This window comes from Lipotes vexillifer, unplaced genomic scaffold (assembly GCF_000442215.2).
Source record: "Lipotes vexillifer unplaced genomic scaffold, Lipotes_vexillifer_v1.1 scaffold207, whole genome shotgun sequence".
Classification (NCBI taxonomy): domain Eukaryota; kingdom Metazoa; phylum Chordata; class Mammalia; order Artiodactyla; family Lipotidae; genus Lipotes; species Lipotes vexillifer.
Genome location: NW_006784469.1, coordinates 327026 through 354615, shown reverse-complemented (window position 1 = coordinate 354615; position 27590 = coordinate 327026). Strand labels below are relative to the sequence as shown.

Here is a 27590-nt window from a genome sequence, read left to right as displayed (position 1 = left end):
TCTCTGAGTTTCCATTTAAGTATATGAATCCCTTGAGCTTTTCGGAATAATGCATATTTTTTGTAAGCTAGGTAAGCATTATGCACATAAATGAAAAATGAATTATAATGTCTCATGAAGTGATAAGAAGAAATTAATTTGTATTTATGTCCTCATTTTGTCTCAGCAGTAAGAGAAGCAAAAGGTCAGTTCACTTACGCTAACACACTTTCATGGACTAAATCACAACTCCATTATCATCTAGGCTCACATCCGCAATGGGGAGGATTTTTCCCTCCCATTTAATTCACATCTCATATTGTTATACATGCCAGGAACATTTCTCATCTGAATTCATTTGTTTGGTTGAGTTGTTTTTCCAAAGCAAAAGTGAAAAATGGCTATCAAAAGAACATTTGCATAAAAGCAAGTAAGGAAAATTTGACAAGCCTGAGAGGTAAAACTTAAGTACATTGACCCTTGAATTTATTGAAGCCAGTGAGAGAAAGTGAAAGCTAAACTGCACCCAGCAAGACTGGCATTAAGAGATAAAGTGTCCCCAAGAGTATGTCCACTAAGGAAGAAACAATTATGTGCCATGGACCACACAATGCAGCAGCAACTGAGATTTATAAGAGGGAGGCAGCAGGCAGCAAGCAACCCATCTCCTTTTATTGTAGTTTCAGACCCCGAAATGTACTCCTCAGCTAAATGAATTTTATGTGTAATGAGCCATCTGAAAAATAATTTATTTCTTGCTCTTTCTTACTTTATAAACAACTATACAGTTAAAAAGGATTAGCAACTTCATCTTACTGACGGTGAAATGGAAATAACATCAAATAACGTGTTGAAAGAAATAAAGCACCCATTATGAGGCTAGAAATGGGGCAGAGTATTACTGACTAATGTTTAGCCAAGTCCATGAATTGGCTAAACATGTTTTTTAAAAACTACTAACTGAAGCAGTATACTATAAAATCGTGTGTCTTAAAGGTTCACTGTCTAACATATGGTCCAGGGTGGAAAAACATCTTGTGATATATTAGGAAACACTTATTGGAGGTTTCTCTGAAAATATCATTTTTACTTATGTTTAAATGATCCTGTAATAACTCCTGACTGAATTCAAGGAACTCCTGTCACTTCTAATGGTGCAGATGAGGAAACTGACACACAGATGGGTTAAGTAACTTAGCTAAGGCCAGAGAGGACAAAGGATTGAGTATCTGGGATTTGACCTCAGATCTGTCTGGCTACAAGTCCATGCTCTTTCACGATGCCATTCACTCAATAGAGCATTCAACATAAAAAATATATATATATATATATACACACATGCCTTGTGATTTGTGCTACAAAACATACAGTGAGATATACAGATGCTGAATCCTTTTTGAGTCTTTTCATATTTAATTTTAGCAGGAGTTTCACTAGATTTAACTAAATATTTTATTTAACCTACTTGATAAAGATATGAAGCCTGTTACAATTTGATCTAAAAACATTTTTGACATTTTAACTGCATATTTGTTTAAAATGTGTTTTAAAAATCAAAAATACTTACACTTCTAGATTAAGAACATGTGCTCTTTGCAAGGACTTATTTTTAAAAGATAAATATGACTGATTCCTTCATGAAATTCTGCCTTAGTGATCATGCTAAAAGCGTAGTGAGATTTTTAACTTGAAGAAGCATCTTCTTCTGTGCTATGAGAATCGGTTCCATATATTATTTATTTTTATGAGTTTATAAAGTGCTAATGAATAAATCTGGGAAGGCCCTATTGCTATTGTTGCTGTAATTATTTGCAGGCTATTATTTAATGTTCTGTGGCAGCTTAAAAAACTCTATACTCTCCAGCTCCCACCATTCTGTTCAATTGGGATACCAGAAAATAAACAGCAGGAGTCTTAAGAAACATTCCAAGCATGACAGTGTTCTTTCCAGCATTCATCACATTCCCAGGCATTCCTTGGTAGCTTGAAGTTTTACTGTTCCTTATTGTTTTATGCCTCCGAGTCTCTGAACTTCTTGAGGAGGGCCCCCACTTACCCTTGTGCTTAATGTCTCGCATAGTAATACATGCATTTCACATCGTATATGAATGTCTCAAAGCTGAATACCACCACTGTAGTTATCAATACAGGGCTTTTCTCCCAAGTAGTGTCTTAAACCCCCCCTTTATTTCCCTTTCTTCTTCATTAAATACCTCTCTACCAGTATTTTATGGTAATAGCATGGCTATTTGTGGTGAATTTAAAGACCCATAGGAGATGAGAGTCACATGTGAATTCCTGTACCCTCTACCTCAAATTCTAAATCTTTAATACTTAAAATGGGCATTAGCTATACAGCAGAATCTCTGAATCTACTAACCCACTACACGCCACTAGGTTTAAAGTACAGACAGCCTGAATTCTTGTCCCAGCTCAACTGTTGCCCAACTCGGTAATATCTGTCAGCCAACTCATTTAATCTTGCCATGGTTTAGCTGTGCCACTAGTGACATGGATATAACAGTACCCGCTTCATACCCTCGTAGCCAGGTCACTGCTAGGGTCAGGTCAACAAATATGAAATTGTTCTGAAAACTGTGATGAATTATTGACGTGCTTGTAAATGGTAAGGATTTAGAACTCAGTTCCTGGAAAATCAGCTTTTGTTTCCAGATGTGATAAATCTATAGCATATAAGGCTTTTAATACAGAATACACTGAAACATTTCAGCATGATATTAACTTTACTAGGTTTTTATATTTTACCTATAGTCTAATAAGGCTTATGCTTTGTACAACAGTTGAAAATCCTTTACTTTTGCATTTTTAAACGAGGAGCGTTTTCCGTTACGTGCCTTGTTTATAACCAAGTAAGTGGAAAACGTATCCCTCTATGTTCCATTTCAACTCTTGGCATTGAAATATTCCATCTATAAGAAATCACACATTCCAATGTGTATACATAATAAAATGCACAAAATAATCTAGGTGTAAGAGGATGGGAAAGTGATGGGGATTGTAGCTAAATGGAGAGCTCATGGTAAAGTGGGCAGAGCTATTCAATTCCTACTGAGGTTAATATGCAGGAAAACAGACCTAGGATCATCGAATCACTTGCTTTTCCCAAAGAGGCTAGAAATTCATAGTTTTATATCACATTTCCTAAATTTCAATAATAAATATATTATTAAATACCATGTGGACTGAATACGAATATATTTGTAATTTTATTGGAGTATAATTGCTTTACAATGGTGTGTTGGTTTCTGCTTTATAACGAAGTGAATCAGTTATACATATACATATATCCCCCATAGCTCTTCCCTCTTGCGTCTCCCTCCCTCCCACCCTCCCTATCCCACCCCTCTAGGTGGTCACAAAGCACCGAGCTGATCTCCCTGTGCTATGTGGCTGCTTCCCACTAGCTATCTATTTTACGTTTGGTAGTGTATATATGTCCATGCCACTCTCACTTTGTCCCAACTTACCCTTCCCCCTCCCCGTGTCCTCAGTAGACAAATTCCTAGAAAGACAGAAACTACTCAAACTGACAAAAAGGGAAAATCTGGAAAATGGAGGTAAGATATTTTTAAAAATGGAAATCAAAAACAGAAAGTCTTATGTCTATTAAATATATTAAATTCTCATTTAAAACTTCCCCCATAAAAAAAATTCCAGGCATGAATGGCAAGTTTCCAAGCCTGCATAATCAGGTACTTAAACCCAGCAAGCATATCATAAGAACGGAAAATAGGCCAATCTCTTTCATGGACACAATGGAACAACTCTAAATCAAATGTTAACAAATGGTAGCAAAAAAAAATGTAGCAATAAATTAAAAGGGTTATACATATCATCCATGTTTGGTTTATCTCAGAAATGCAAGGCTATTTTAACATTAGAAAATGAAGCAATGTGGTTTTACATATTAACAGAATAAGGGAGAAAGCTAATATGATTGTCTCAAGTTACCCCGAAAAAAAAGTTTGATAAAATTGAGCACCCAGTAATAACAAAACCTCTTAGAACACTAGGAATAAAAAGCATCTACAACAAACCTACAGGAAATATCATACTTTACAGGTGGTTTACTAAAAGCCTCACCTCCGAGAGCTAAAATGAGAAACAGATATAAACAATATTCTCACTGTACTAGAGCATGCAGCACAAAAATAAAAGAAAATATAATAAAATGAATGATTGGAAAGGGAGAAATAAAACTGACATTAATCACAAACCACCTGGATATGTACATCTGAGTGATACTACAGATAAACTACTCAAGTTAATAAGCAAAGTAAGCATGATCTCTGGATACAAGGCCAAGGAATAAAAATCAAGGTGTACTTCTCAAAAAAAAAAAAAAAAAAAAAAAAAAAAAAAAAAACTGAAAAACTTTAAAAGATACCATTTGTAACAAGAGCAAAACTATCAAAAACCTAGTAATAAATCGCATACAAAGTCTAAGACTGACTATCGTGAAAACCACAAAAACATTATTTAGAGAAATTAAAGACCTAGATAAATGGAAGACTATTTCATATTCATGAAATGAAATACTTTATATAATAAATATATTAATTTACTACAAATCGATCTATATATTCAGTGAAATCCAATTAAAACCAAAGCAGTTGTGTTTTTTCTTTTTTTCTTGTTTGTTTTTCTTGAGGGGGTGGTGACAAGCTGATTCTAAAATTTATTTGGAAAGCAAATGAATAAAAATAGCAACATAACCTTTAAAAAGGAGAAAATAAATATGAAAGGCTTAAACGGGCCAAGATAGACTTAGTGTTCCCCTTAGCTTCCCTAAACTTTAGACTATAGGCCCCAACCTCTCTTTGCTTAGAGCACTTACTTTGAAAAGAGGATGTAAATTTTTTAATCTGCCCCTTTGAGAGGTAAATAGTCTACAACCCAAGAATATCTTTCTCAAGGACCTGTTAGCCATCCATTTGAAATGTAATTATCAAGAAAGATAGGGCCTGTCTTCCAGACTCTGTGGGAGGGTAGGAGCCTAACTTTGATAAGGGACAATTAGCAAACACAAATAGCATAATCACATTGACCATCCAACCTCTTAATGTCCTCCAACCTCTTTACGCTAGCTCATCCCAGCACTTACAAATTCTCCCACCTTTTGTTCAGTGGAACTGAGTACATTCTCTCTCCCCTGTTGCAACAGTCTTGATCCATAACTGCAATAGTCTTGAATAAATTTTTTCTTGCCTGTTTTACCATCTGGTACAATTTTTATTTTACAATACTACCAGATATTAAAATCATTATAAATCTATAGCAATTAAGACAATGTGGCATTGACATAAGTATAGGCAAATGTACAAACAGAACTTATTAGAGGGACTTCCCTGGTGGTCCAGTGGTAAAGAATCTGCCTTCCAATGCAGGGGACACAGGTTCAGTCCCTGGTCCGGGAACTAAGATCCCACATGCTGCAGGGCAACTAAGCCCGTGTGCCACAGCTAGAGAGAGAAAACCCACACACCACAACTAGAGAGAAGCCCGCACCCAGCACCAAACAGCCTGTGCCACAATGAAAGATCCTGCATGCCACAACTAAGACCCAACACTGCCAAAAATAAATGAATGAATGAATGAATAAATAAATAAAATATACATATAAAAAAGAAGGCTGAATGACTTTAAAAAAAAAGAACTTGGGCTTCCCTGGTGGCGCAGTGGTTGAGAGTCCGCCTGCCGATGCAGGGAACACGGGTTCGTGCCCCGGTCCGGCTGGCCCCGTGAGCCATGGCCGCTGAGCCTGCGCGTCCGGAGCCTGTGCTCCGTAACAGGAGAGGCCACAACAGTGAGAGGCCCACATACCGCAAAAAAAAAAAAAAAAAAAAAAGAACTTATTAGAATCCATAAAGTGAGCCATGCATGTATAGGCATTTGACTAAAGGTGACAGTGCAGAACACTGTTTGCAATAAATCATGCTACTTCAATTGAATCTAAATAGGAAAAATGGACATTCATTCCTTTCTCACACCATAAATACGAGATGGAATGTAATATGAAAGGTCAAACAATAAAGTAACTATATGGCAACCGAGGAGAATATCTTCTAGGTCGTAGAGTAGGAAATGTTACTTTTAAACTCAGAACAAAAATACACTAACCATAACAGAAAATATTGAAGTGCGGTATAATGAATTTAAAACTTCTGTTTATTAAAGTAGTAATTCATTAAGGAGTAAAAAGGCAAGTTACTTAGATTTAAAAAAAGAAAAGAGGGGAAATGTGTAATATAGGTAACCAACAAAGGACTACAATCCAGAATATGTATTTTGAAATAACTACAGCAAATCACTAAGAGAAATATAGACAATTCAATAGAAAAACAGGCATTTCCAAAAAGAGATCTTTCAATTAACCAGTAAACAAGTGAAAGTGTTCCACCTCATTAGTATCAGTACATGCAAGTTAAAACGAGAAATATCATTATACAGCCACCAGAAAGGCTCAAGTTAAAAATCTGACAATTTGAAGTACTGAAGAAGATGCAGAGCAATTTGTACCTTTATTCACTACTGATGAGAGTATAAATTTATACATCAACTTTGGAAAACTCTTTGGTAATACCTATAAAGCTAAAGATACATATACTCAATGATCCAGCGATTCCAATCCTGGCTGTACATCCAATATAAAAGCCCACAAATATTCACTGAAAGATATATACAATTATTTTCAAAGAATTATTATTTGTAATGGTCCCCAACTGGAAACAATCCACATTTTCTTTACAGTAGACTCCATAATTAAAGTGTGGTATAGTCATTAAAAAAGAAAACTAATGAACTAATGCTATATGCAACATGGATGAATCTCACAAACAATGTTGAGTAGAAAAAGTTACATATATATATATATATATAATACAATTCCATTTGCATCAAGTTAAAAATATAGCAAAATTAATCTGAGGTATTATAAATCAGGTTAGAGGTTACCTTTGAGGAGGTGGGACCAGTTTATGACTATGATGGGCTTGATGAGCTTTTTGATTGTTGTTAACATAATACCTTTTAATCTGGGTGTGGAACAATTGGGTATGTGAGGTCTTCAAGCTATAATTATGATTTGTGTACTTTTCAGAGTACTCCAATTAAAAGAACTGTGCCATAGTATAAAGTTTAGATTTTTTTCAGAGACCAACAGGGCCAGAATTCTCTTTAGATCATATGAGAATTAACACTTAATATTCATAAAGAATATTATCATTCTAACATGTTTGCATAAATATTCCCCCTGTAATAATCTTCTCAAGGTCACATAGTAATTTTCTCCTATGAAATTGAGAGATTAAGACAAAGCCCAGGTTGAGGTATCACACAGATCTGGGTACCAGTCCCAGCTCTGCCACTCACAAACTACATGAACTTGGATTTAGCTTCATTATGCATAGCCTTTTTCACTTGTGAAATAGATACAGCTTTACATACAAACTATATACAATTCTTGGAAAATAATGAGCGTACAAAAGTGCTAATAATTATAATTACTGCTTCATGGGCAACGGTTGTTGACACTTGGCTTAGTGAAATTATTTCTACCACATTTAAAGTTATTTTTATTTTAAACATGCTTTTTATTCACCAAATATAAAATGAGAAACTAGAGAGACATCAAAAATATTTTCATCCGTATTCTTCTTCATAAATAACCCTTATTTCTTAATTCTATAGGATTTAACATTTCATAGCCTTTTTATTCTACCCTAATTATCCCAAAGGTACAGACCACAAACACTTTTAGTTCCATATCCCATTTGCAAGCCATGATAGACAAGGTGACATTATATAGCCTTTCTGAACAATCACTTTTTAGTAGACTATTTTCCTTCCAAACAACAGAGGCATAATCATGGTGCAGAGATGGCACGAAAAAGGGAGTGGTCATCACTGTATAGAAAGACCAGCTTCACAGATGAAAATTTGAACTGAGTTTGCTACATGAAATAGGACTTTTCCAAGCAGACATGATGAAGATGAGTATTCTGAGGGACAGGAATAGCATGTATAAAGACAGTGACAGAGAAATAGCTTGTAGGAAGAGAATGTAGGTTGAGGGATATGAGGGGTGTCATAGGAGATAAGTATTGAGAAACAGGTAGCGGGGGTCACTTATTAACTGTAGGCCTAAGTGATGAGACTCTGTAGAAGACAGAAAGTTACTTAGGATTTTAGCGGAGGAGAAACTCTATTATATAGACTCTTGAAATTCCGCACTGACTTCAATGTGGAGATTGGATTGAAGCAAGAAAAGAATGTAGGCAAGGATTTCCAGGGGTTGAAGATATGGGCTTTACTTTGGAAAACAGTAACAAGAACAAGGATGAGGGCTTCCCTGGTGGCGCAGTGGTTGAGAGTCTGCCTGCCAATGCAGGGGATATGGGTTCGTGCCCCGGTCTAGGAGGATCCCACATGCCACGGAGCGGCTGGGCCCGTGAGCCATGGCCGCTGAGCCTGCACATCCGGAGCCTGAGACAGTTAAGCAATGTTGTGAGTGATTACATTAGCGGGCTCACAAGAGATAGGAAAGGGATGTGTCTGGAATGCCTCCAGGTTCCTGGCACAGGCGTCAAGGTGAATGGCGGTGCAATAACAAAAATGGGGGAGTCATTAAAAGAAGCAAGTTTAGAGGGAAGTAGGACACAGTGAGTTAAGTTTCACCGTGCTGTGTTTGAGGTACATTTTGAAATTTAAGGGGTATATATCCAGCAGAAAATGGGAGAGAAGAAACTGCGCTCAAGAAAGAGGTATGGGCAGAAGACATACAGACTTATAAACCTGTGTCTGTTTTGGATAGTACAACCTTCTGAAGTAAAACAGAGAAAATGCCTTCCTTTTTCAACAAGATAAAACTGCTCACATGTCCCTTATCTATACTTAGGTTTTTCTTAAAATTAAGTAACACCTGGTTCTACAAACATTCTTTACAGGATGCCACTATCCCTGAAAAGTTCAGCTAAGATACTAAAAGTGTATTCAAACTATCACAGAACATAATTATTAGTCCTTGTAATCTGGACATTGTGCCACATCCAAGATTGCACTAATTTACTAAGAATCTGTATCATATTGCTTTGATTTAATCTTAAATTTGTGTCCAAGTAACGTCGGTTGGTGTCTCTCTCTCTATTTCTCTCTCTCTCTCCCCCCAATATATATATATATACACACACACATACATATATATATGTGTATATATATACACACATACATCCATATGTATGGAGAAAATGTAAATGTATATATGTACATATACATACATTTGTATAAATGGATATATACTTACATTTATATATAGGTTTATGCTCACATGCATGGATGGGAATTCAGATCCTTCTTATCAAAAAATTAATTAACTTAAAGATACTGCTTTTTAAAATTTTTTATTTTATTTTTTATACAGCAGGTTCTTATTAATCATCAATTTTATACACATCAGTGTATACATGTCAATCCCAATCTCCCAATTCATCACACCACCACCACCACCCCACCTCCACTTTCCCCCCCGGTGTCCATACGTCTGTTCTCTACATCTGTGTCTCAATTTCTGCCCTGCAAACCAGTTCATCTGTACCATTTTTCTAGGTCCCACATATATTCGTTAATATACGATATTTGTTTTTCTCTTTCTGACTTACTTCACTCTCTAAGACAGTCTATAGGTTCATCCACATCTCTACAAATGACTCAATTTCATTCCTTTTTATGGCTGAGCATTATTCCATTGTATATATGTACCACATCTTCTTTATCCATTCATCTGCCAATGGGCATTTCAGTTGCTTCCACGACAAGGCTATTATAAATAGCGCTGCAATGAATATTGGGGTGCATGTGTCTTTTTGAATTATGGTATTATCTGGGTATATGCCCAGTAGTGGGACTGCTGGGAAATATGGTAGTTCTATTTTTAGTTTTTTAAGGAAACTCCATACTGTTCTCCATAGTGGCTGTATCAATTTACATTCCCACCAACAGTGCAAGAGGGTTCTTTTTTCTCCACACCCTCTCCAGCAGTTGTTCTTTGTAGGTTTTCTGATGATGCCGATTCTAACTGGTGTGAGGTGATACCTCACTGTAGTTTTGATTTGCATTTCTCTAATAATTAGTGATGTTGAGCAGCTTTTCATATGCTTCTTGGCCAGCTGTATGCCTTGCTTGGAGAAATGTCCATTTAGGTCTTCTGCTCATTTTTGGATTGAGTTTTTTGTTTTTTTTTTAATATTGAGCTGCATGAGCTGTTTATATATTTTAGAGATTAATCATTTGTCCATTGATTCATCTGCAAATATTTTCTCCCATTCTGAGGGTTGTCTTTTCGTCTTGTTTATGGTTTCCTTTGCTGTGCAAGAGCTTTTACATTTCATTAGGTCCCATTTGTTTATTTTTGTTTTCATTTCCATTACTCTAGGAGGTTGGTCAAAAAAGATGTTGCTGTGATTTATGTCAAAGAGTGTTCTTTCTAAGTTTTCCTCTAAGAGTCTTCTAGTGTCCAGTTTTACATTTAGGTCTCTAATCCATTTTGAGTCTATTTTTGTGCATGGTGTTAGGGACTGTTCTAATTTCATTCTTTTATACGTAGCTGTCCAGTTTTCCCAGGACCACTTATTGAACAGACTGTCTTTTCTCCATTGCATATCCTTGCCTCCTTTATCATAGATAAGTTGACCATAGGTGCATGGGTTTATCTCTGGGTTTTCTATCCTGTTCCAATGATCTATGTTTCTGTTTTTGTGCCAGTACCACATTGTCTTTTTTTTTTAACATCTTTATCGGGGTATAATTGCTTTACAATGGTGTGTTAGTTTCTGCTTTATAACAAAGTGAATTAGTTGTACATATACATATGTTCCCATATCTCTTCCCTCTTGCATGTGATTACAGCAGCTTTGTAGTAGAGTCTGCAGTCACTGAGTCTGATTCCTCCAGCTCTGTTTTCTTCCTGAAGGACTGCTTTGGCTATTCGGGGTCTTTTGTGTCTCCATACAAATTTTAAGATTTTTGGTTCTAGGTCTGTAAAAATTGCCTTTGGTAATTTGATAGGGATTGCACTGAATCTGTAGATTGCTTTGGGTAGGATAGTCATTTTAACAATATTGATTCTTCCAATCCAAGAACATGGTATATCTCTCCACCTGTTTGTATCATATTTAATTTCTTTCATCAGTGTCTTATAGGTTTTTGCATACAGATCTCTTATCTCCCTAGGTAGGTTTATTCCTAGGTATTTTATTCTTTTTGTTGCAATGGTAAATGGGAGTGTTTCCTTAATTTCTCTTTCAGATTTTTCATCATTGGTGTATAGGAATGCAAGAGATTTCTGTGCATTAATTTTGTATCCTGCAACTTTACCAGATTCACTGATTAGCTCTAGTAGTTTTCTGGCGGCATCCTTAGGATTCTCTATGTATAGTATCATGTCATCTGCAAACAGTAACAGCTTTACTTCTTCTTTTCCAATTTGTATTCTTTTATTTCTTTTTCTTCTCTGATTGCCATGGCTAAAACTTCCAAAACTATATTGAATAATAGTGGTGAGAGTGGACATCCTTGTCTTGTTCCTGATCTTAGAGGAAATGCTTTCAGTTTTTCACCACTGAGAATGACGTTTGCTGTGGGTTGCTGTATATGGCCTTTATTATGTTGAGTTAGGTTCTCTCTGTGCCCACTTTCTGGAGAGTTTTTTCATAAATCGGTGTTGAATTTTGTCAAAAGCTTTTTCTGCATCTATTGAGGTGATCATATGGTGTTTCTTCTTCAATTTGTTAATATGGTGTATCATCTTGATTGATTTGCGTATACTGAAGAATCCTTGCATCCCTGGGATAAGTCACACTTGATCATGGTGTACGATCCTTTTAATGTGCTGTTGGATTCTGTTTTACAGTATTTTGTTGAGGATTTTTGCATCTATGTTCATCAGTGATACTGGTCTGTAGTTTTCTTTCTTTGTGACATCTTTGTCTGCTTTTGGTATCAGGGTGATGGTGGCTTCGTAGAATGAGTTTGGGAGTGTTCCTCCCTCTGCTACATTTTGGAAGAGTTTGAGAAGGATAGGTGTTAGCTCTTCTCTAAGTGTTTGACAGAATTCGCCTGTGAAGCCATCTGGTCCTGGACTTTTGTTTGTTGGAAGATTTTTAATCACAGTCTCAATTTCAGTGCTTGTGATTGGTCTGTTTATATTTTCTATTTCATCCTGGTTCAGTATCAGAAGGTTGTGCTTTTCTAAGAATTTGTCCATTTCTTCCAGGTTATCCATTATATTGACATACAGTTGCATGTAGTAATCTCTCATGATCCTTTGTATTTCTGCAGTGTAGTTGTTACTTCTCCTTTTACCTTTCTAATTCTACTGATTTGAGTCTTCTCCCTCTTTTTCTTGACGAGTCTGGCTAATGGTTTATCAATTTTGTTTATCTTCCCGAAGAACCAGCTTTTAGTTTTATTGATCTTTGCTATTGTTTTCCTTGTTTCTATTTCATTTATTTCTGCTCTGATCTTTATGATTTCTTTCCTTCTACTAACTTTGGGTTTTGTTTGTTCTTCCTTCTCTAGTTCCTTTAGGTATAAGGTTAGACTGTTGATTTGAGATTTTTCTTGTTTCTTGAGGTAGTCTTGTATTGCTATAAACTTCCTTCTTAGAACTGCTTTTGTTGCATCCCATAGGTTTTGGATCGTCATGTTTTCATTGTCATTTATCTCTAGGTAATTTTTGATTTCCACCTTGATTTCTTCAGTGATCTCTTGGTTATTTTGTAACAGATTGTTTAGATTCCATGTGTTTGTGTTTTTTACATGTTTTTCCCTGTAACTGATTTCTAATCTCATAGTGTTGTAGTCAGAAAAGATGCTTGATATCATTTTAATTTTCTTAAATTTACTGAGGCTTGATTTGTGACCCAAGAAGTGATCTATCCTGGAGAATGTTCCATGCACACTTGAGAAGAAAGTGTAATCTGCTGTTTTTGGATGGAATGTCCTATAAATATCAATTAAATCTATCTGGTCTGTTGTGTCATTTAACGCTTGTGTTTTCTTATTAATTTTCTGTTTGGATGATCTACCATTGGTGTAAGTGAGGTGTTAAAGTCCCCTACTATTATTGTATTACTGTCGATTTTCTCTTTTATAGCTGTTAGCAGTTGCCTTATGTATTGAGGTGCTCCTATGTTGGGTGCATATATATTTATAATTGTTATATCTTCCTCTTGGATTGATCCCTTGATCATTACGTAGTGTCCTTCCTTGTCTCTTGTAATATTCTTTAAAGTCTATTTTATCTGATATGAGTATTGCTACTGCTGCTTTTTTTGATTTCCATTTGCATGGAATATCTTTTTCTATCCCCTCACTTTCAGTCTGTATGTGTCCCTAGGTCTGAAGTGGGTCTCTTGTAGACAGCATATATATATATATGGGTCTTGTTTTTGTATCCATTCAGCGAGCCTGTGTCTTTTGGCTGGAGCATTTAATCCATTCATGTTTAAGGTAATTATCGATATTTGTGTTCTTATTACCATTTTCTTAATTATTATGGGTTTGTTTTTGTAGGTCCTCTTCTTCTCTTGTGTTTTCCACTTAGAGAAGCTCCTTTAGCATTTTCTGTAGAGCTGGTTTGGTGGTGCCAAATTCTCTTAGCTTTTGTTTGTCCGTAAAGCTTTTGATTTCTCCGTGGAACCTGAATGAGGTCCTTGCTGGGTAGAGTATTCTTGGTTGTAGGCTCTTCCCTTTCATCACTTTGAATATGTCCTGCCACTCCCTTCTGGCTTGTAGAGTTTCTGCTGAGAGCTCAGCTGTTAACCTATGGGAGTTCCCTTGTATGCTATTTGTCATTTTTCCCTTGCTGCTTTCAAATAATTTTGCCTTTAATTTTTTCTAATTTGATTACTATGTGTCTTGGCATGTTTCTCCTTGGGTTTATCCTGTATAGGACTCTCTGCACTTCCTGGATTACGGGTAGCTATTTCCTTTCCCATATTAGGGAAGTTTTCAACTATAATTTCTTCAAATATTTTCTCGGGTCCTTTCTCTCTTCTCCTGGGACCACTATAATGAGAATGTTGTTGTGTTTAATGTTGTCTCAGAGGTCTCTTAGGCTGTCTTCTTTTCTCTTCATTCTTTTTTCTTTATTCTGTTCCGCAGCAGTGAATTCCACCATTCTGTCTTCCAGGTCATTTATCCATTCTTCTGCCTCAGTTATTCTGCTATTGATTCCTTCTAGTGTAGTTTTCATTTCAGTTATTGTATTGTTCATCTCTGTTTGTTTGTTCTTTAATTCTTCTAGGTTTTTGTTAAACATTTCTTGCATCTTTCAATCTTTGCCTCCATTCTTTCTCCGAGGTCCTGGATCATCTTCACTATCATTATTCTGAATTCTTTTTCTGGAAGGTTGCCTATCTCCACTTCATTTAGTTGTTTTTCTGGAGTTTTATCTTGTTCCTTTATCTGGTACATAGCCTTCTGCCTTTTCATCTTGTCTATCTTTCTGTGAATGTAGTTTTTGTTCCACAGGCTGCAGAATTGTAGTTCTTCTTGCTTCTGCTGTCTGCCCTCTGGTGGATGAGGCTACCTAAGAGGCTTCAGCAAGTTCTTTGATGGGAGGGACTGGTGGTAGGTAGAGCTGGCTGTTGCTCTAGTTGGCAGAGCTCAGTAAAACTTTAATCTGCTTGTCTGCTGATGGGTGGGGCTGGGTTCCCTCTCTGTTGGTTTTTTGGCCTGAGGCAACTCAACACTGGAGCCTACCTGGCCTCTCTGGTGGGGCTAATGGCAGAATCTGGGAAGGCTCACGCCAAGGAGTACTTCCCAAAACTTCTGCTGCCAGTGATCTTGTCCTCACGGTGAGACACAGCCACCCCCCGCCTCTGCAGGAGACGGTCCAACACTAGCAGGTAGGTCTGGATCAGCCTCCTGTAGGGTCACTGCTCCTTCCCCTGGGTCCTGATGCACAACACTACTTTTTGTGTGCCCTCCAAGAGTGGAGTCTCTGTTTCCCCCAGTCCTGTCAAAGTCCTGCAATCAAATCCCGCTAGCCTTCAAAGTCTGATTGTATAGGAATTTCTCCTCCCATTACCAGACCCCCAGGTTGGGAAGCCTGACGTGGCACTCAGAACCTTCACTCCAGTGGGTGGACTTCTGTGGTATAAGTGTTCTTCAGTTTGCGAGTCACCCACCCAGCAGTTATAGGATTTTACTGTGATTGCGCCCCTCCTACCATCTCATTGTGGCTTCTCCTTGGTCTTTGGATGTGGGATATCTTTTTTGATGAGTTCCAGTGTCTTCCTGTTGACGACTGTTCAGCAGTTAGTTGACTCTCAGGCTGACTTTCACTAACCCCCTTCCTTAGGCACAAAGGGCAGGGCTTATTTACAGGCTTAGGAAGGAGTCCCTTGTGTCTTCCTAGAACAAAGTTCAAACTTGCATTTGGCCCTCAAGCAGCAAGCAACCTGCTTTTAAGCCTAAGTCTTGCTTTGCTCTTATCTTCCATCCATTCCTCCATGTGCTCCAGGTGCTGACTTGGTGGCAGCCGCACATGCTCACTCTGGCCAGGGCTCACGATTCCTGCTCTCTGTTAAGCTCCCGCAGGGTCCGGGTTCAGCTGCGGCGGGCACAGTGCCAGTGGGCAGCTGCGCTCCCAGCTCGCTGGCTGCGGGACTCCATACGGTTTTTTTTTAAGCAGTAAAATTTCAAACAGTAAATATGCCTTTTCTGATTTAAAACATGAAAGACAAGTATATGACACTTGTATGTGACACTCTAACTTCATAGGACATTGCTATGGAATTTCTAAAGTCATTTGGGAGAGGAACTCATCCCTTAACCACTCACATGGTGGTGAAATTTACACAGTGACCCAACTATATCCTCAAATGGCTTCCTGTCCCAAAACTTTCTGACTCTGAAAGTTGAATAAAGGAGTCCAATCATTTTCAGTCCAATAAGAAGGCTCACCTTATCCATAGACATCCCACGAGAGGCTTTGCACAACACGTCAGGGAAATCAAAACATTTTATATTTATTCCATTCCACTGGGTCAACCAACTTAATATAGCCACCAAAGAATTTATCTTGATAATGCCACATAATATTTGCACAAATTGTTTAATGTCATTTGATATCCAGTTGGTTTTCATGTCTTGATTTTAGTGAATGTATCTTAGCTCTTAAGAGACCTTTCTAGTCTTTGAAGATTATTCCTTTACTCAATAAAGTTTATTAACTTCATCAGATGAGTAAGAAACTATGCATGTGTGCACAGCCTTATGTTTAATAATCTGCTCTAAAAGTATATTTTCCAGGTTACTCTTCTTTAAAAGAGGATGCTTGTATGTATCCATTCTTTTGATACACCTTTTTTTTTTTTTTTTTTTTTTTTTTTTTTTTTGCGGTACGCGGGCCTTTCACTGTTGTGGCCTCTCCTGCTGCGGAGCACAGGCTCCGGACGCGCAGGCTCAGTGGCCATGGCTCACGGGCCCAGCTGCTCCGCGGCATGTGGGATCTTCCCGGACCGGGGCACGAACCCGTGTCCCCTGCATCGGCAGGCGGACTCTCAAGCACTGCGCCACCAGGGAAGCCCTTGATATACCTTTAATCCTCCAAAATTTTAGACAGTAACGTTAAGATTAACATCATTCAACAAAATAATCCAAACACTTTTTCTATGCCAGAAACTCTCATGGGTCTGTGGCCTTAGACACCTTTAATACATCTAGTTGGACTCTCAAGTGTTAACTTATATAGAAGAACACATCTAAAAATGGGATTTTAATAGCTCTACCTTTTATTTGGAAAATGTTTTAATTAGAGCATCTTCTGTAAGAGCTATGGGCCTAACCAGGCTCTTTTTTTTTTTTTTTTTTGAAGGGGTGTATGATCTATACTACAACAAACTTATATAAATCATTACTGGCATTCCACATTTTTTCCTCTAAAATGAAGTTTATTTCATTGGTTTTTTTTTTTTTTTTTTTTACTAGAAACAGCTATCTCCCTAGAACAACAGGCTTTCTTTATGTTCTATAGTCTTTTTCAGTTTCCAATGCGAAAGGCCAATAGGACCTGTGTGTCTCCAAAACACCTCCCTTATCTTGTTTTAGTTTTTGCTCAAATGCCCCCTTCTCAACATAGTTTTCCCTTGATCACTTCATGTAAAACTGCTTCCTTCTCCAGTCTATGTTTTCCTTATAGTTCTTAGCACCTTTTTCATAGCATAAAGCTTGCTTATTTATTCAGATATTTGCTTCAAATGTAAGCTTCATAGAGGAACAATTTATGTTTTGTCCATACTTAACCTCAAAGCTTAGACTTTTGGCTGGCACCTAGTAGGTACTCAATACATATTTGTCAAATGAATGAATAAATATGGTCCTTCTATCTGGAACACTTTCCTGTTCTTTATTGTTGCCTAATTAATTTCTACTAAATCTTCAGATCTCACTTAAGGCCACTTAGGTAGGCTTTTCCTTACCTTCTAGAGAAAGGTGAGTCATCTAGTAATACATGTATCTGTCACATTGAACTCATCATGGCCAGAAATTTACACTTAATTGCATTTAATTAGTGCAGGTCCAGGAGGGCAGGTGCCATGACTGTTGCCCCCACCCATCCCCACCATGGAAGTCCCAGCCGCCATCCTGGCACACAGCTGCTACTCAATACACGTTTGTTGACTGAAGAATTATGGTAGAGTTTAGTATCACACACTAATTCTAGCTACCCACCAAGCCACCACTAGCACCACTCTTCTGAACCTCAATCTGTAGCTAAACTCGCCCTTTTTCAGTCCCTTGAGGGTGCTATGCTCACTTGATACACTGTTTCCCCTTCCTGGAAACTGCATGTACCTCCACCAATCCCCTTATACACACACTTCATACAGTTCCCTCCAATGTGTCCTTTAGATCATAGTTTAAACATTACTTTACTAGGAAATCATTTCATGCCTTCAAGCTTCAGCTTAAGTCAGACTAATTTGTTGTCACAAAACTTTGTTCCTTTCCTTCACAGAAGTAAGTTACATTCATTTTAAATATGCTCATTTTTGTAAATATTTCATTAGTGCTTATTTCCTCTGTTAGACTGCAAGTACCAAGAGAGCAACTGCCATGCCTACCACGGCGACCACGGGTGACAAGGAATCAGCATTTGAATTCAAAGAGGGAGCCTGAGAAATGGCTACCACTGTTTTGAGGTTCCAAGGAAGGCAGCATGCTCACAAATTACTCATTTCTGACCCAGGAAGGTAGAACAAATTCTCTTTTTGTTCACTGTTTTACCTCTGCTACCCAGCATAATCCCTATGACACAGTAAGAACATTACAAGTACTCATAGAAAAAAATGAAAGAGGCATGGTAATATATTCCATGACTGAAGACTCCACATAAATTATGCAACTTAGTTTTTTTAGCCAAGCTATTTCTCAACAAAATTAGTTAACTGGCATCACTGCTTACAAATCAGGTTCTCTGTGTACTGATATCACAGAAACCTCTAAAGTTAAGGACAAGTTTCTGACCTGTGGTGACATTGCTGAGGGACAAGCTGAACCTCCGAGAGAATTAAATTAATTTACAAGAGACTGCACTTTTCAGAATATTATCCTTCATAAGTCATGCCATCTTTCAGAATCCCTAAGCATATGTTCTGACCTAACTTTCTTTTCCTTCAAACCTTTTAAAAAGAAGCCTTCTAGAAGCCTTTTAAAGTTAGAGAAAATCTAACTTATAATAGAGTTCAAAGAACTAAGTCAATACATGTAAAGATATTCCATGAGGAGTGTTTTTAGAGTTCTAACTCAAGATGGTAAGAACATCTCTCTGTCTGTTACTGAATTAAATCAAAGACTATCTTTCCTAGTTTTCCCCTACCTGTACCTCTTTACTAAAGACAACAGGGTATCCATTTTGAGGCTCTGGTACTTCAGCAAATTGGAGAGAAATGGATTAAGGCATTGTGGTGACATGGGAGGCCATGGAGGAGAAAGAAGGTGTGGGGTGAGCATTCAACACTAACAGGTCTTCAGGAATCAGCTATGGATGACCAGACCCTGCTTCAACAAAAGCTCTAAAGCATTCTTCTCAGGTTCCTGCCAGGTTTTTTTTTCTCCTTTTGTATTGAGTCCATATACCTTTTTCTCTTTTCTAAAATTCTTCCTATTACTTCTAATAGAATTCCTCAGGGCCCAGTATGAAACATGATAGCTCAGTCTCTGAAGCATACATAGAATTCTTGTCACATGCAGAGGATATTTGGGTTGCTGTTTAAGTGACTCCTCTAATGTATTTGTTTATCTGTCTTTTTATTCTTTATTATTTCTTCCCTCCTCCTCTTTTTCTACCAACTTCTCTACCTCTTCTCTTTCTTTATAAAAATTAAACAAGTTAAGACAACATTATATTACTTGCAAAGAACCTAAGAAAGAACCATCAAAATTCCAAAGTCAAATGAGAGCCCAGCATTCCAGGGCAATTCCAACCAATAGTTAAATAAGGCATAGAATTCAAGCATGGATTCCTCTGGGACTGATGGAATAGGAAGAAAGAAAGGCTAAAGCGGGGGCCTTCTCACCACTTAAGTCCTTTAACTCTGCTCTTTTAGACACTAGTCTAGATTATCTAAAAGTCAGGTAACAGTAACAGAAATGAGGGTTCAAAAGAGGAAAAGGGGTCGAGGGGAAAAGAGGCTGGGAGGCTACGGTCAACACTAATTAAGGGGGGAGGCAATCATATACAAATGTGGACTGACTTTGTGTGAACTGGGAATAGCCAATACATGTGCAGCTATCTTAGTAGATGTTTCTGGGTCAAAGAAATAAAGACATAAAATAAGGTAAAAAATGAAAGCAAATAGGATAATAAATATAGAAAAGCTTAGGGCCACCACTCTTAATTCATCCTACCTAAGATCTAACCCAGTCACCATCTGTGAATGCTATAGACTGTTTTTCAAGGTGGCCTAGTCCCACAGGCATCACACCTTGGAATAATTATATTCTAAAGCTAGTTGTATTAGGTCTTGTGGTGCCAAAGTGACTGTTTTTCAGTTGTTATTTTAACTGGAAATACTCTATGACTTAGAAAAGTCTCTGCCTTAATTTTTTTTAACCAGTCACCCTCCTAAACTCTGCCTCCCAGCCTTCTTTTATCTTTTCTGAACATTTCTAAGAAACACTGAATATTAGATTTTTACCCATCTGTAAATAGTCACAACACTGTTGTATCAGAACTATGGAATTCCGTAAAATGAGTGTAGCAGTGGCCTGTAAGTCCTTTAGCCAGTCGTGTGTGTGTGTGTCTGTGTACAACAAATCTGATCATATATGCAATGATACATTATAATATTGGGTGTCATAAACCTTTTTAGATCTGTAATCCCTGCAATTTCATTGAAACATAAGCAATAAACATGAATCACTAGTATATATTAAGTGCTCAACTGTAGCCGTTCAACAGTTTCGTCTTTTTCATTTAATGATGGAAAGTGAGATAATATTGTTGGAGACTGGCAGTCTAAAACAGTAACCTCAGGAAACGACATTTCGCTGGGATTAAAAAAAAAACACAATTCACACAAAAAGAGAAAAAAACAGAGATAAGCCTTTTTTATAGGTTAGGTAAGAGAAACTAGGTTTAGAAAAACCTTGGGCTTATAAAGCTATTTAAACCCACGTTGACTGGATCCTCAAGACGTGTTAGACTATTGGCTCCTAACTATCACAAAGGAAAGGCAAGCATGTAGTGGGTACAATGAATGCCTCAAATATAATCTGTGGTTGGGTAAATATGTGAATGTATGTGTCACATTCAGAATAATAAACTGTTGTTATTTTCCCTTAATGTTGATGTTTTGGTATATGTATATGTATATATGCTTTGCTGAAATTAAAAAAAAAACTTATAACAAAACTTTATCATTTCCAGTTAGGAAGTAAATATGAAAATATCCACATTATCCTTTATTAATATATACTAGTTATATTTCCAAGGACACAATTACTATGAGTCAGATTGAATGAGGTATTGAAAGGCTAAGTATCTCCTACAACAAAACTTCCATGATTTAAGCGTCCTGCTATGTCCTCATCGAGACTACAACTGAAGGCTTCCAGGAAAAAATACACTGAAGGTGTTAAATTTTTTCTTATTTGACTGAATGTGATCCTTTTTGTGTTTTCTTACCTTTGTCCTCTCTTAGACTGTAGGTTTGAAGAGAGCATAAATAATATTCCTCTGACCAGTTATCTAGCATGCTATTAAACTATAATTAAAAAACAGATCTGCATTTATGTATTTCCCCAAAGGCCAGGAAGCTAGTGTGAGCAAACAGTATATAATGAAAAGGAATTATGCACAAACATCCCACAAATGGGACATAATTTGAATTAGTTTAAATGAATACATTGCATTCTAAATATTTGTAATATACAAATTACATTTTAAATTTTCTAAATATTTTCTGAATTGCAATTAATTATTTTGAATGACATATTTAGTGTATTAAAGAAAATACTCTGACCTTAAGTTGTTTTTCCAAAGCAGCACTTGCATGATCGCCACTAGATTCATCAACCACCACCACCATGTGCGTGAGAGAATTCACCCTGACTTGTTCCTGTTCCAGGTCTTCTTGAAGCACCTGAAAGATAAGTTTTTTTAAAAAGGAAATTAAAATAATAGTCTCCTGCTCTGTATGCCAGAAACATTTCTTCCCAAATGAGTGTGATTTACTTCTGCCATGTTTTGGGTAATACAATTTTTTATTAGACTGGAATCATTTCAAGCAAATTTTTTGCTATGGTGCTCAGCAAAATTTGCACGTTTTTGTCAATTGAATGTGAAAGTATGTATAGAGAAAGCATCTGTTGAGAAAGGCATACTAAGATATGCTGCCCGTTACCCCACTTCCTCTCATTTTTTCAAGGACTTTTCTAAAATACCTGGCCACCTCAAGAATCTGCAATGTCTTCTTCTCTACAGTTTTCCATTATCAACCAAAACAAAACAAAACAAAACAAACTCTTGACCCAAAACACCCCTCCCGCTACTGCCTCATTATGTGTTCCTCTTCACTAAAAAAATTTTGTTTTCTACATTACTCTATTTCCTTACCCTACTATTCCCTTTACCCACTATCCCATTAAAACATCTCTTGTAAAGGGTGCCATCAACCTCCAGGTTCCCAAATCCAATAGCCATTTTTTGATAGCATCTTACTTGACATTTTGATTACTAACCTAATTAACCACTCCTTCATTCTTGATCCTCTCTTCTCTCTTCCTGAGCTTCATGTACCACCCTTGCCTGATTATCCTCCTACCTCACTAAGAACTGCTTTTTAGCTCCTTTGCTGGTTGGTTCCTTCTCCTCTGCTCAACTATAAATCAGATGACATTCCTCTGGATAATGGAGGAATGTCAATGGAGCCCCATCACACTAAGAGGAAAAATCCAAATCCTTGAACCTGAAATCCTTATATGATCTAGCACCTTCCTGCCTCTCTAATCTAACTGCATACCATTCTTGCCCTCTGACACTATGTTTCAGTCATACTTGTCTTCTCTCTCTTCCACACTGTGTCAAGCTATTTGCTCTACCCCAATCGCTCTTCCTCTGTATCTTTAAATAATCTTTCATTCTTATCATTCAGGACTCAGTTTAAGTGTCACCTGCGCAGAGAGGCTTTTCATGAAGATGCTATCTAAATTTGCTTCTTAGTTACTATTTCTATAACTTTTTAAACATAACACTTTCACACTCAGATTTTTCTTATGTATTAGTTTAGTCATTTGTTGTTTGTCTTTACTTACTGAAATATAAGATCCACTAGAACAGAGATGCCCCCTGTCCTTCTCACTACATATTCCAAGCAACTAAAAATAAATAAATAGTTAAATAAATAGCACCATGTGGAGGGGTGAAGGCAATATTCACAGGTGAGTTTGACCCTTCCTGACTGCATAAAGATTACAATCTAATGGGTGAGATTCTTTTTTTTAAGTGTAATTACAATTATACTATCAAGCACATATAACCCAAAACAGTATTCCAATCTTTTAAAAATCACAGTGTATATATTTTTTTGTAAGGATAAACAGGGGTAAACAGAGGAATAAACAGACAGTAAACAGAGGAGGACTAAACAGAGGAGGCTGCTCTAGACCCAAGACACCCTGCTTGGGAGATCCAGTTCCTCCAGGACCTTATCACACTATACTAATTATTACCTGGAAATCCCTAAATGAGTATGTAAAATTCCTAGTCATCTAGTCTGCCTCTTAGAACATGTTATTATATAATACAAGAATGAAGAAGCAGGTTTGGGACAAAGCCTGTTACTTTCTAGAAAACCTGGAATCCCTACTTGTGAAACAATGATGCCTGGCACCTATCAGACTAGCTCTTAGTTATTCGAACCCTATGGCAGGCATAAGGGAACCTATTAGAATTACCTACATCACAAACTCAGATGTTTGAGCATTTTTATCCTAGGACTTTTATTTTTCAAGTCTCAACATTTTAGAGCACTATATAAAATCACTTACTTTTACTTCCTCTCTCCAGACTTTCACAGTACATTTTCAAGTGAAGCAATTTAAAATAAAATGACTATGCACCTATTTTGTGTGTGGAGTCTATACTGCCTATCACACCTTTGACATTCCAGAGCTTACACTGGTTAATAAAACTCTTTCTGCCATGAGGCTGAAAATGGAAACATTAACATTCAGAGTTGCCCTTGAAAGTCATGTTAAGTCTGTGTTTTCTGAGTTATATAAGCTAGGACTGGGAACATTTCAAATGTGTCAGCAGGATTTTTAAAAATAATAATTAAAATAATATCTTGGTGGCCAATATATCATAAATTGGTTTAATTTGGCCAATTCTTTTTTCCTATCACTCAAGTATAAGAGTATATTTAGGGCCTCTCTGGTGGCGCAGTGGTTGAGAGTCCGCCTGCCGATGCAGGGGATACGGGTTCGTGCCCCGGTCCGGGAGGATCCCGCATGCCGCGGAGCGGCTGGGCCCATGAGCCATGGGCGCTGAGCTTGCGCGTCCGGCAACGGGAAAGGCCACGACAGTGAGAGGCCCACATAAAAAAAAAAAAAAAAAAAAAAAAAAGGAGTATATTTAATTACATATATTAAAGACAATTAGGAAATAATGCTATACTATTCACATTTTTTATATTTTTATTGTTTTCATATGTTTTAGTAAAGGAAACAGAAAATCATTGTTTGAGCCATGAGGTACTTATTTGGAAACTCAGGTTGCATCTTTCTAAAGCATATGTGATCAAATATACTAGTTATTTTCTCCAGTACTTAGATTTCTGGTTTTGTTTTGCTTATCTATTTGTTCTATAACCAGAAATTATATTCTTGCCATAGTGATCAAGGGTTTACATGTTATGCTTTTGCTGACGTGCTAACACAAAGTACCACTAAAGCTAGTTGTGAGTTAATAGCTTTAAAATCAAACATGAGAACCATCTGAACTTACACTCAGTAGAGGTAAATAAAGGAATATGGGAAAGGTTCTCAACAGTGGATGAAAATCTCGAAGAATGCATAGCACTGCCGTAAATTAGCATATACTCTATTTGATTTAAGTCATTTCCAGTATCTCCTTTTCTCTTCTATGACTTTTTCAAATTATATCATTTCTTCTACTCCTAATCAGGGATTAAAACAGAAAAGCTTAAACTGACCTTTCTAAGCATACTCAATAGCTGCAAGACAGAGCTATTGCAACACTGTAATCATTTCCTATTTTCCCAGACCTCAGCTCCAAAAATAAATATTAATAAATATCACGGTATTAGCTAATCCCCTTATTATTTGCAAAAGACAAAAGACTATAAAATATCCAATGTCCAGAATTCATTTTTTAAAATGAAGTTGATTCTTAGAATTAGCAAAAATGCCATACAGAAAATGGTTAGCTTAAGAAGTTAAAACTTTCTGCCAACCTATGTATCCATGAATAAGGGCCTTGATCATTGGTATAAAGTACACCCTCCTGCTTCCCTCTTTGAGAAAACATGGATTCTCAAGGCAACTAATTTTTAAAGTACATAGACGTTTTAAAAGCTATTTTACAATTAATTTTTAATTAAATATTTACTTCTTATGGATTTGAATTTCTCATACCTGGATTTATACAATGGAGGTTTACAGTTGATTTGCTAATTAAACTGAAATATGAGCCAAATTATTCCAAATACAGATGTATCTCCAGAGAAATACACTAAAATTTTTGCCTATCACAAGAGAATGTCTTCAGGTTAAAATACTGAAATATATGATTGTTAAAGTCTGTTTTTCTTTATTAAAAGAATATAAATTATTTACACAGAGATACCTACTAGGTATTTTATTATGTATTTCTTGTATTTTTCTTAGAGTAATGCATTTGTTACACTTATCAAATTTAAAGAAAATCTGTCATGCTCCTAATTAAATTTCTATACCATTATTAGATACAAATGTCAGCAATGTTTGTTTTCTAATGTCAACTAACAATCCTTTTTTTCCTTATGACAAGAAAAAAGGCCAACAGTGAAATTTAACATTAAAAATGCTTAGATTTGACCAACTTAGATTTTGTTATACCTCTGTATAACAAATAATTCTATTTCTTATAAATTATTCTCTAGTTAAAGAATCTTACCAAATTTGTTGTTCCTTTAGTACATATTCACATCTTACGATTTAAATATGACTTTTCTCTATTTCCTTCAAATGTTTCAATGGTACCGAATTCTTGCTCTGACCCATGACAAGTTGGTCTTCAAAATCTGGCTTAGGACAACCACTGAAGAGTCACTTCAATGTTTACTTCAGACTTATGCTATTTTATCCTTTCTTAGCACACATGTGAAATACTTTTTGGAAAATAAAGGCATGGAAATATGTAAGGCTAGGGAATTATTAGATTTGACACTTAGAGGTGAAGAACAAAAATTAATAGAAAGGTAGAGTAACAGAAAACAAAAACAAGGTTGGATCTCCAGTAAGTTCTATAGGAGGGTATACAATACTTCCCTTGGTCAGAGTATATGCTCAACAACATGAAACAGGAAAGGACTGTGGTTGCCTATACGCATAGTTTATTACTACTTCTACTTCAGTGATTAACCAACAGGAAATGACCAACACTTGCAGGTCCTACACACACACACACACACACACACACACATACACACACACACACACCCCTAGAAACAACACAGATCATGGGTTATGCTTGGATTCTAAGGCCATCTACTCCCACATATCACTTTAAATTAATATAATTAAAATATGCTTAGTAAACTATTAAGTTTAAGTGATTTATAGTTTTTAGCTTAGCTAAAAAAATGTACACAAAAGGAAAGACTGATGAGAACAAAATTTGAATTGAATATAAAATGTGCAAAAACTTAAGAAACCAGAAGAGTTTCTACAAACATGGGATAAGTCTAACATTTAGGAAAGTACTATCTTAGAAAATCCAGCTCAGGAACCAAAAAATCCCTAGATACTCATAAACAATTAGCTAATGCAATACATCTGGATGTGAATTGATTTTATTTTCAAATAAAAGCATCCCAGGCAAATCAGAAAACTTTATGATTTCTTAGGGAATGATGGGGGGGGTAGGCAGTATATCATTCTCGTTACTTTTTCTCTTATGGTCATTTTTACGTCCTTATTTCCATCACCTCTGCACTGGGCTAGGCTCTGTATTCCTTATTCTATCTATTCCCTGAATGAAATGAACTGGAAATGACTTGCCATTTTATTTTCAGTCCAATATTCACTTTACTAAGCCTGACTGGTCACAGTACTGTCTAGTTCCCCATGAGGATCTATTTATAGTATGTACTTTTGTTATAAATTTGCTAAATATTTTAAATAGGCTTCCTCAACAGGCTCTCCTAGAAGAGCTTTTATTTTGATACCCACTTACTTAAACATTCTTACATAGTTATCTTAGTCTTTATAGCAAACCCATTTTTTTAACTTTTGTTAAAAATAAATGTTTATGTTTCTTCTAAATCCTAAGCTACCAAAGGGGGGGTGCTAAAGACCATTTCTACGATGTTTTAAAGATTTAAAAAGCACCCAATGCTTACCAATCCCAGGAAGGGGGCTCAGTAAATGTGGAAAACTGTTTTAAAAACAGAGCTGACCATTAATGTACCCCTACATCTTTCCAAATATAAGCAGAAAAGGACATAGTATGGATGACAGAGTGACAAAAATATGTGCATGTTTAAAGGTGTGGGATCTAACGTCAGATTTTCTGAGTTTGATTCCTGCATGTATTGCTAACCAGCTATGTGACCTAGTGAAAGTTTCCAACCACGCCAAGCCTCAGCTTCCTAATTTTCAAAACTGGGATAGGTCTTCCCTGGTGGCGCAGTGGTTGGGAGATTGCCTGCCGATGCAGGGGACACGGGTTCGTGCCGCGGTCCGGGAGGATCCCACATGCCGCGGAGCGGCTGGGCCCGTGGGCCATGGCCGCTGGGCCTGCGCGTCTGGAGCCTGTGCTCCGCGGCAGGAGAGGCCACAACAGTGAGGGGCCCGCGTAC

General features: G+C 36.9%; 1 protein-coding gene across 1 annotated transcript in view; it reads right to left on the bottom strand.

Moving 5' to 3' along the window:
• DMD (dystrophin) overlaps window positions 1–27590 on the bottom strand; it is a 1809438-nt gene that overhangs the window by 1531829 nt on the left and 250019 nt on the right. Inside the window, exon 11 of the mRNA XM_007456856.1 lies at window positions 21531–21650. Coding sequence (XP_007456918.1) covers window positions 21531–21650 — 120 coding nt within the window. The remainder of the gene's footprint in view (window positions 1–21530; window positions 21651–27590) is intronic.